The sequence below is a fragment of the Schistocerca americana genome, chromosome 4 (assembly GCF_021461395.2).
Source record: "Schistocerca americana isolate TAMUIC-IGC-003095 chromosome 4, iqSchAmer2.1, whole genome shotgun sequence".
In the NCBI taxonomy this organism is placed as follows: domain Eukaryota; kingdom Metazoa; phylum Arthropoda; class Insecta; order Orthoptera; family Acrididae; genus Schistocerca; species Schistocerca americana.
The window spans coordinates 643,832,154-643,843,779 of record NC_060122.1 but is presented as its reverse complement, the minus strand read 5'-3'; the positions used below and the strand labels follow the sequence as shown (position 1 = coordinate 643,843,779).

Here is an 11,626-nt window from a genome sequence, read left to right as displayed (position 1 = left end):
ATGCAACATTCAATAATTTCACGTTCAGGATCCCACTTGCACATCAATAGCTCTTTAAAAATTATGTTGTGGGTAAAAGTAAAAAATAATGAACGAAATTTACATTTTTTAAGTTTTTCATGGTCATAAAATACCCCCTGCAGTAGTGCTCGTTATTAAAAGAGCAATGGTTTTGCAACGAGTATGCTAAATTATATTTTCTGGACCCTTCTTACAATCAGCATGTCTTTAAAAAGTATGTTGTTCATATAAGTCAACAAAAATTAACTAATTTTGTTTTTTTAATTTTTTTTAGACTGGCGATATCGTACCCCTCCCCCAGTTTGGCAATGAACATTATGGAAAATGTGTTGCTCGCGTTAAGAGATCGCTGTTGTGTTAAGTAACTCCCCCTCCCTCCCTCCCCCCATCCCCTGCGCAATCACGGAAGCGTTCTGCTTGTACTATTCTTCAATGCCTTTAATCGACAACTTTTTCTGCAGTGACTCTTCGCCCTGTATCATTGTACTGCTTCCATTTCATACAACAGGACAGACGTTTGTGTGAACTCTTCTCCTCACTGTGGAACTATGGGTTGTGGCATAGTTATCTGCTTTCTGTTGTATCAGTTCTACAGACATTTTGTTGCTGAAGACTTCCTCAGATGTCCTTAAGATACCACAGAAAAAAGTATAAATTCTCAGTTAGTAGAGAGAACCAAATGTGTGTCATATGACCACAGATCAACATATTTACTCTTTCTGGATGCAGCTACAGGTTTTTGGGTGGCCTGCTCAGCTGTTTCGCTCCTCACAGACAGGGTAGCTGTTGGAGTACGCGAAAGTGCTTAGTTGACTCTCCTGGGACAAATTTCTCCATAGAAACTTGGGAAACTTGATTTAATTTTAGCGGTGCTAGTAATCGTAAAGCAACTGAAATTTGTCCAGAAACGTGCCACATGAAGAGAAAGGAAACAATGGAAAATGGATGTTACGTTGGCTGGATAACGAGGTCCATTTGAAGCCCACGGGCCCCAACGTCTCTGTCTGTAACCCCTGGAATGTAGTCGGTGTGGGACCTGCTGGCAGGGCATCGCGTGTCAAACATAGCTGTCTCGCGGGGCAGAGTTGTCACCACAGACGCCGTTGGCGCTGCCCGACGTGCGTCTGCCGCGGCAGCGCGAGTGCCGCCGGGAGCCGCCGTCGGTGGTTGCGTTGGTGGCGGTGGTGCCGCTGGTGGCGGCCGTGGTGTTGGTGGCGGCGGTGCTAGAGGTGGCGGTACCCTTGCGGCCCAGCGGTTCGGAGCCGCCAGCGCGCCTGGAGCGCCGTCGACCGCAACACAGACGCGCGAAGCCGTTGCGGAACTTGGACGACATGAGGTTGTACAGGATGGGGTTCACCGCCGAGTTGAGGTAGTGCATGGTTCGGCAGAAGTATAGCAGGTTATAGTAGCCCTCCATGCCGAGCGACATGAGCGCCTCCGGCGGCGCCACGATGATCCACAGCGTGAGCGCACGGAACGGCAGCAGGCACACGAAGAACGACACCACGACCGTGCCCAGCATCAGCACCACCTGTGGGCAGGCGAAGACACTAACAGGTCAGCTGGCACTGATGCCTCCACACGTCCACTGGTTGGAATAGGAAACACAATTAGCTCGTGTAAATTGTGTTATCGTATAAAAGAGTGTATCGAAAATAATGCGCAATAATTAGGGGACTCTAACACAAAGTTGTTGACCCGGACATTCACACTCCTACCACTTCCCCCATCACAGGTAATGTCGACTTTTGTTACTATTTACAGGGTGTTACAAAAAGGTACGGCCAAACTTTCAGGAAACATTCCTCACACACAAATAAAGAAAAGATGTTATGTGGACATGTGTCCGGAAACGCTTAATTTCCAAGTTAGAGCTTATTTTAGTTTCGTCAGTATGTACTGTACTTCCTCGATTCACCGCCAGTTGGCCCAATTGAAGGAAGGTAATGTTGCAATTGTGCAATCACGTCATCAACACAGATCTTCTGTGAACGTTTGGGCAGGCATTGTTGGTGATGCCTTGATTGGGCCCCATGTTCTTCCACCTACACTCAATGGAGCACGTTATCATGATTTCATACGGGATACTCTACCTGTGCTGCTAGAACATGTGCATTTACAAGTACGACACAACATGTGGTTCATGCACGATGGAGCTCCTGCACATTTCAGTCGAAGTGTTCGTACGCTTCTCAATAACAGACTCGGTGACCGATGGATTGGTAGAGGCGGACCAATTCCATGGCTTCCACTCTTTCCTGACCTCAACCCTCTTCACTTTCATTTATGGGGGCATTTGAAAGCTCTTGTCTACACAACCCCGGTACCAAATGTAGAGACTCTACGTGCTCTTATTGTGGACGGCTGTGATACAATACGCCATTCTCCAGGGCTGCATCAGCGCATCAGGGATTCCATGCGACGGAGGGTGGATGCATGTATCCTCGCTAACATTTCCTATAACAAAGTGTTTGAAGTCACGCTGTTACGTTCTGTTGCTGTGTGTTTCCATTCCATGATTAATGTGATTTGAAGAGAAGTAATAAAATGACCTCTAACATGCAAAGTAAGCGTTTCTTGACACATGTCCACATAATATATTTTCTTTCTTTGTGCGTGAGGAATGTTTCCTGAAAGTTTGGCCGTACCTTTTTGTAACACCCTGTATATTTACTAAGTATTGTTATGCAGTTAGTACAGTTCGAATATATTTAAGTTTTATTTTCATGAGGTATGATTCTGGGGTGTTGCTTTTCATTTTCACGTGGAAGGAGCGAGTACTTCGGCCGACTGAATTTCGTCTGTTACTGTTTGTAAACTGACCACCATTACCTCTGGCATGCAAGTCTAGGATCGTAAGAAACTGCACTTCGAGGCGTCGGTATGCTGCTGATCCTTGTTTCATAATAATAACTTTCGTCAATTTTTTGTTTTTGTTTCACTATTAAATCTTTGAGGAAAAGAAATGTTCACATATTAATTAGTTCCACTGAGCTGAATGTAATACATCTGAAGGGAGTATTGATATCAGGCAGTCAGGAACTTGTACAAATAGTCCCTGGTCAAGCTGTTGTGCCGTTTGATTATCTCAATAGGTTCTCTAATTTTCCGATGATACATCCTTGGAACTGTATCTTGTCAGTGACAATCGAAATAGGATGGTATGTAGGGATGAGAAATCCAAGAATCAGACAGTATAATCGATCTGAAGAGAACCGGTACAACGATTTTCGAAACGTCCACTTTATAGCATTTCGTGATTCAAAGTGACTTGTTACAATACCCAAAATTATGTTAGTAACATTGATGCTGGGTGTGGAAGCCTACATATATCACCATGCATCAATCGACTATATCTAGAGGCAGAGCTGAAGGATGTCACATACTGTGTTACGAGGAAAACAAGTACACCATACTGCAGAAACTAAATTGTTAGCCCTTAAAAGTGCAAGGCCAGGTACGTCAAAAAATAAGGAAATATTAAATACTATGTACCTACAAAACAGTTGGAAGAATGCATGATTAAATTTGTAGGTGATTTAGAGTAATACTGGATGCTAAATTTAGCGCACAGAGCTGCAACCTTTTGTAACAACAATGGCTCTGATATGAGTAGGGTGTGAGTGGAACTGGTCTTGGATAATAGATCAGGGCACGTCATACATGCTGCTTCAATCCCTTGTCTGTGTTATATCATGTATAATTGCTGGATAAAGCCATTATCCTAACGTGTCCGCTATCCTGGACCATATATTTTCTATGTGTGTGAGATGTGGATAAAGTGCTGCTCAAGGCTACAGCCGAACACCCTCTGTATCGAGGTAGGTCAGGACAGGACGAGCAAAACAATATCTTACGTTATCTATATGAAAGTAAACGTCACGGTGACCTCGAAAGCAGGGCGCAGACAGCCATTGGCCTTAACACAATGGAAATGTCGCGGCCGACGTCCGTATTATGCGAACTATGTTGTCTACTGAATGACACTCCAAACTACAGCCCAGTGTGCTGGGTGCATATGATGACGACGAATGTAATATGGTGATGTACGTTCCTTTCAGAGGATATACACAGATACCTGATGCTTTATGCAGAAACAGTCCTTGTGAAAGGACTAGAAATTTTACTCCTGTGTCCCGTGTTCTCCCCGGGCGCACTACCGTTAGTTAACCTCTCTCACCTGCACTGTCATCGGAAGCAGCGACAATGGTCACCACGCTGACAGTTATCAACTGTATGTGTGGATGCCTGCATTGTTTCAAACAAGCAACAGCTCCATTTAGTGACCCAAGGTACGTGACATAGGTGTACGGTCATTTGTGGCGAAGGATATAATATTTCTGTCCTTCGGGGTGTTTACTCGCATGTAGCTACTGACAGCCTGCATTTGGTGATTTAGTGCCCTCCTGAACCAATAGATTCCATATTTATCGACTCCCAAGAAACACTAGCAGCAAAATCACGCAGTGATGAACTACAGTCTAGATAGGTCATGATCCTGCCACTGGCTAATTCTGACACTGTTGGTAGATGTTTCTCCTTCTCACACCAAGCGTAAGACTCCGTCTGAACAGGCCTCCGAAGGACCAACGGTTCCAATCGACCGCCGTGTCGTGCTCAGCCCATAGGCGTCACTAGATGCGGATATGGAGGGGCATGTGGTCAGTACAGTGCTCTCGTGGCCTTTGCCAATATTCGTGACTGTAGTCGTTACTTCTCACTCAAATAGCTCTTCAATTAGCCACAAAAACGGCTGATTGCACCCTGCTTGCGGACAGCGTACGGCAGATCCGAATAATGACCCATCCAATTGGTAGACAACCAGACAGCGCTTAACTTCGGTGCTCTGACAAAAACCAGTGTTACCACTGCGGCAACGCCGTTTTCGTAATTCGATATTCTCACAATTAAACCAGTGCGAAACTTTCCTTATACACAGAATGTAGGTGGCGTTACTCCTAGCTACACTCATGCTCATAAAATAAGGATAATGCTGATACATGGTGAAACAACGCTCTGGTGGGCGGTTTCTGGGTTTAAATCACTTCGGGGTATGACCATGCGGTGCATTTGACCTGCGGTCGTCGCACGGTGGCGCTGGCAGCAGTCCACATAGGCAGAGGTGTGTCAGAGTACGGTGCAGCGAGTAAGTGTGCATACGTTTTCAGACGTGCAAACGGTGACTGTGTGTTGAAAATGCCTCAAAGAACACATGTTGATGACGTTATGAGGGGTAGAATACAAGGGCGACTGTAGGCCGGTCAAACACAGCAGGCTGGTCCCGGCGGAGGTTCGAGTCCTCCCTCGGGCATGGGTGTGTGTGTTTGTCCTTAGGATCATTTAGGTTAAGTAGTGTGTAAGCTTAGGATTGATGACCATAGCTATTAAGTCCCATAAGATTTCACACACATTTGAACAAACACAGCAGGTCGTAGCAGGGGCCCTCCGTATGCGACAAAGTGTGATCTCACGATTATGGCAACGATTTCAGCAGTCAGGAAACGTGTCCAGGCGCTAAAGTACGGGACGTCCACAGTGTACAACACCACAAGAAGACCGATATCTCACCTTCAGGGCCTCCAGAAGGCCACGGAGTACTGCAGGTAGCCTTGCTCGGGACTTTATCGCAGCCACTGGAACATTTGTCTCCAGACACACGGTCTACAGACGACTGAACAGACATGGCTTATTCGCTTGGAAACCTGCAAGGTGCACTCCACTGACACCTGGTCACAGGAGAGTACGCAAAGCCTCGTGTCAAGAACACAGTACATGGTCATTGGAATAGTGGTACCGGTTAATGTTCATGGACGAGTCCAGGTACAGTCCGAACAGTGATCCTCGCCGGGTTTTCATCTGGCGTGAACCAGGAACCAGGTACCAACCCCTTAATGTACTTCAAAGGGACCTGTGTGGAGGTCGTGGTTTGATGGTGTGCGATGGGATTATGATCGGTGCATGTACACCCCTGCATGTCTTTGACAGAGTAACTGTAACAGGTCAGGTGTATCAGGTCGTCATTTTGCACCAGTATGTCCGCCTTTTCAGGGGTTCAGTGGGTTCCAACTTCCTCCTGATGGATGATAGCGCACGCCCCACCGAGCTGTCAGCGTGGAGGAGTACCTTGAAACAGAAGATATCAGGCGAATGGAGTGGCCTGCCTGTTCTCCAGACCTAAGCCCCATCGAGCACGTCCGGGATGCTCTCGGTCGACGTATCGCTGCACGTCTCCAAACCCCTAGGACAATTCAGGAGCTCCGACAGGCACTGGTGCACGAATGGGAGGCTGTACCTCAGCAGCTGCTCGACCACCTGATCCAGAGTATGCTAACCACTTGTGCGGTCTGTGTTCGTGTGCATGGTGATCAAATCCCATATTGATGTCGGATTACATGTGCAGAAAACAGCAGCGTTTTGTAGCACATGTGTTTCGGGACGGTTTTCTCAACTTATCACCAATACTGTGGACTTACAGATCTGTGTCGTGTGTGTTCCCTATGTGCCTATGCTATTAGCGCCAGGCCGGCCGAAGTGGCAGTGCGGTTAAAGGTGCTGCAGTCTGGAACCGCAAGACCGGTACGGTCGCAGGTTCGAATCCTGCCTCGGGCATGGATGTTTGTGATGTCCTTAGGTTAGTTAGGTTTAACTAGTTCTAAGTTCTAGGGGACTAATGACCTGAGCAGTTGAGTCCCATAGTGCTCAGAGCCATTTTTTATTAGCGCCAGTTTTGTGTAGTGCTACGTTGTGTGGCACTTGCACTGACAGGTTGGTTATTTTTACATCGAAGCGTGTGGTACATTTCATGCCAACTCGACGTTTTCTGCTTACTGCCTTTCTGGCGTTGCAGTTTTAAAGGCAAGCAATGTGAATTATGGAACTGCCTTAAGGTTGAGTGGCAACATTTTCATGTTCATGCCTGACAGAAAGTAAAGCCCTAACCTCCGACTTTGTAGGGAATACTACTCTTGAAGCTGAGCCAGGCAAGGGAACCTCATAGGAGTTGGTCTCAGATTCAGTCTGTCCCAATATCTCTCCGCGTCGACTTCACACAGGGTTTTTTCTACAGTCGCAGTGTAACCTACAGGACCAGCAAGCGCGGCTAACCTACAGCGCCAGGTGCCGGGCGGCTTACCTGCTTCCGGTAACGGTAGTGGTTGTGCTGGTGGTGATGGACGATGTCGGGCGCCTCCATGAGGTGGCGCGCGATGACGCTGTAGAGCGCCACCAGCACGACGAGCGGCAGCAGGAAGAAGAGCGAGATGGCCGCCACGAAGAAGGCGGCCGCCCAGAAGGTGGCCGCCTCCGTCAGGCAGATGGCGACCACGCTGCCGTCTGTGTACTCCGCCAGCTCGTACGACGACAGCGCCGTCACCGGGCTGCGGACACGCACCGTCCCGGGAGCCAGTGTGGGCGCAGCATTTCCCTCTAGTATCACTCCGTATTCTCGTACTAGACAGGTTTACTTGTTAAAGCATAGGTTCATAATGTCGTAGGGGTTGTAAGGTTTAGCAAATTAAATTAAAATCGTCAATGTGTGGCTCAGAGGCTCAGTGAACTGTGCTTATACATTGGTGGAGCGTACATTGTCCCAATAGCATCAACGTCCTCTCCTACAGTGGTGGAAATCGGTATAAAGGCAGAGTTCCTACGAAAGTACACAACTGGCCATTAAAATTGCTACACCAAGAAGAAATGCAGATGATAAACGGGTATTCATTGGACAAATATATTATACTAGAACTGACATGTCATTACATTTTCAAGCAATTTGGGTGCATAGATCCTGAGAAATCATTACCCAGAACAGCCACCTCTGGCCGTAATAACGGCCTTGATACGCCTGGGCATTGAGTCAAACAGAGCTTGGATGGCGTGTACGGGTACAGCTGCCCATGCAGCTTCAACACGATACCACAATTCTTCAAGAGTAGTGACTGGCGTATTGTGATGAGCCAGTTGCTCGGCCACCATTGACCAGACGTTTTCAATTGGTGAGAGATCTGGAGAGTGTGCTGCCAGGGCAGCAGTCGAACATTTTCGGTATCCAGAAAGACCCGTACAGGACCTGCAACATGCGGTCGTGCATTATCCTGCTGAAATGTATGGTTTCGCAGGGATCGAATGAAGGGTAGAGCCACGGATCGTAACACATCTCAAATGTAACGTCCACTGTTCAAAGTGCCATCAATGCGAAGAAGAGGTGACCGAGACATGTAACCAATGGCACCCCATACCATCACGCCGGGTGATACGCCAGTATCGCGATGACGAATAAATGCTTCCAATGTGCGTTCACCACGATGTCGCCAAACACGGATGCGACCATCATGATGCTGTAAACAGAACCTGGATTCATCCGAAAAAATGACGTTTTGCCATTCGTGCACCCAGGTTCGTCGTTGAGTGCACCGTCGCAGGCGCTCCTGTCTGTGATGCAGCGTCAAGGGTAACCGGAGCCATGGTCTCGGAGCTGATAGTCCATGCTGCTGCAAACGTCGTCGAACCGTTCGTGCAGATGGTTGTTGTCTTGCAAACGTCTCCATCTGTTGTCTCAGGGATCGAGACGTGGCTGCACAATCCGTTACAGCCATGCGGATAAGATGCCTGTCATCTCGACTGCTAGTGATACGAGACCGTTGGGATCCAGCACGGCGTTCCGTATTACCCTCCTGAATCCACCGATCCCATATCCTGCCAACAGTCGTTGGATCTCGAGCAGCGCGAGCAGCAATGTGCGATACGGTAAACCGCAATCGCGATAGGCTACTATCCGACATTTATCAAAGTCGGAAACGTGATGGTACGCATTTCTCCTTCTTACACGAGGCATCACAACAACTTTTCACCAGCAACGCCGGTCAGCTGCTTTTTGTGTATGAGAAGTCGGTTGGAATTTTTCCTCATGTCAGTACGTTGTAGGTGTCGCCACCGGCGCCTATCTTGTGTGAATGTTCTGAAAAGGTAATCATTTGCATATCACATCATCTTCTTCCTGCCGATTAAATTTAACGTCTGTAGCACGTCATCTTTGTGGTGTAGCAATTTTAATGCCCTGTAGTGTAATAGACAATGTTTGAAATGTAACGAATTTATTATGAATGTAGTATTTAAATGTAAGACATAAATAATCATTTCAGAATTCCATGGTTTCTTTCACAGCAGGAGTAACAAAATAGGGCGTTTGCCTTTCCCAGATAGAAAATGGTGCAGAGGTACGCATTGTCTTGGTGTGTTATTGCATTGTTAATACTTTGTAAAACCTCCGTTCTTCCTAACTACCCCAAAATTCTATTCAGCATTGATTTTCTTAGGGTTTGTAGTCCTTGCAGTCCTTGCTTCAGCTCACATTACATGGCTGTACCTCAGATTGCCTTACATTGCGAAATTCATGCCTTGCAAAAGTTCCCCAAAGATTTTCCATGGGGTTCATATCCAGGCTAGGGCAGGGCAAGACTTATATCTTTGTCTTCAAAACCATTTTTTGTTGTAGAAGAAACATGCACAGACGCATTTTCTTGCAGAAGTGTTAGACTTCCGTCCTCTAGGTCCTCATACATACTAATCCATTCTTTCTGTAACATCTCAGCATATATATTATAGTTCATTCTAGCATTCATTCCAGAAATGCATGATTTACCTTTAGTGCGAATGGCTGCCCAAATCATAACATTTCCACCTCCAAACTTTCTGCTCTTTCTTACGTGCTGGTCTGTTCTCAGACAATGTCATTCATATTGAAATACATCTCATCACTCAAGATCATAGAACATCTAAATTAAGCTTCTTATCATCAGTCAAGACCACTTTAGCTTATTCGCGTCCACGACACATGTTTTTCAGCAAACTTCAATCTAGCCTGTTTGTTTGAGTGTATCGTGAGCAAACACTGCAAAATAATCTTACCAGTTCATCTAATCCTTATTTCGGCAAATAATTGATATTATTGCGGCTGATTGTTGCAGAATCTCGACACCGTCACAGAACCCCGCCAGACAAAGGTCCGTCTTTCATGATTAGGGATGCAGCAGTATCCTTCCGCATTGGCGAAATGAAATCTGGTAGGTTGCGCAAATTAGTTAGAATGGAAGCTGTTTTACCGACGCATGTTATCCTTTCAATCCGTCGTGCTGTGAATTCAGAGTTATCATCCTGTCCTGAATTATGAAAGAGTTACTGCCTTGTTTAAAGTAGTACACCGATAACCGAAAATTTCAAACATTCATTGTGAAACTGAATTTTACATCTGCAGCTTTGAGAAACCAGGTGGGCTCGTAAACCATTTCTTTTCGTTCGGTACCGATACATGTGTTCATTAACTAACTTCTTTCTGAAATAATTCCTCTCAAATCAGGTCGTTTGTTTGTCGGTTGTGCTTGATACTGTGCCGCGTTACGTGGCAGGTATCTCGCTGTAAGTTGTGGATTCGATTTACGGCTCTCGCGTATTCTCATGTCACATATTGAACTGCAGTCGCAAAAGGTTAGTAATACATAGTTTCTCTTTCCATCCCATCCGGTTACAGACGAAGAAAAGATGGCCCGGCGAGCGCTGTTTCGACAATGACTGCTTGCTTAATTTAGTTGCGGACTGATCTCGCTTATTACTGTCATATTAAGTGGAAATTATATTCAGAAGTTGTATGATGATTTTCGTGGGTCAGTTACTCTCTTACGCTTGAGCCAATGATTAAAAAGGCGAGGAAACATCCTCATTATTACCGCTGGACGCAGAAGGTAAACACTTATTTAACTGTAGATCACTTTCTTGATGAATCAGTGTTCAAATGATAGCTATATGATGCTCATTGTTCGGTTCAATTAGGCTTTGTATGTGTGTGTGTGTGTGTGTGTGTGTGTGTGTGTGTGTGTGTGACTGTCTCTATTAAATATTATGGGTTAGATTGCCTTTCCGAATTGTTTTCAGGGGCATAAGATTTATACTTATTGCGTAGTTTAAAGGTCCAAGACTTAACTATTACTGTATAGGAGAATATTTCATTTCCTTCAACACCACACTCGCCTTACAACAGCAATACGTTTGTAGTCTTCAGTCTTCTTAGACTATAGATTTTATAAATTCGCGAGAACTACGTCGTTCTTCTTCCAAAGATTCTCTTGTAAGTTCCCCGAGTGCTTGTGTATGGGCTATACCGACTAGTTACGATGCTCTTCTATCCTTTAATTTAACGACGTGTTCTGTCGTCCTACGTGATTACTGGAGACTCCAAACATTGGAATAATAGACTTGAACTGATGGCACTAACTTTTGCTTGCCAAAACCTTTACAGATGCACTGCACTTTCCTACAGCCCTTCCGAGATGTACAGGTTTTATGTGATCGTCCTACTTCATATAGCTTCATAATGTTACGCCTAAATGCTTACGTGATTCGACGTCCATTCCATGTTCATCACTAATATATTTATTCCGATACTATCAGACTATTTCTCTTGGTTATGGGCATTGCACTTCATTTGTCTACAGTTAAACAGAACTGCCATTCATTAAGCCGAGTGGAAATTTTTCCCATGTCATTCTGCATTTACATACTGTCATCCAACGACGATCCTTTCCTGCACACAACAGCAACGTCAGCGTAACTTTTC

General features: G+C 45.8%; 1 protein-coding gene across 1 annotated transcript in view; it reads right to left on the bottom strand.

The window, feature by feature from the left end:
* Window positions 1-1,078: 1,078 nt before the first annotated feature.
* Window positions 1,079-11,626, bottom strand: part of LOC124613669 (galanin receptor type 2-like) — a 128,811-nt gene continuing 118,263 nt past the window's right edge. The window contains exons 6-7 of the mRNA XM_047142386.1: window positions 7,154-7,409; window positions 1,079-1,552 (exon numbers count right to left, since the gene is read on the bottom strand). Of these exons, the coding sequence (XP_046998342.1) occupies window positions 1,079-1,552; window positions 7,154-7,409 (730 nt within the window). The remainder of the gene's footprint in view (window positions 1,553-7,153; window positions 7,410-11,626) is intronic.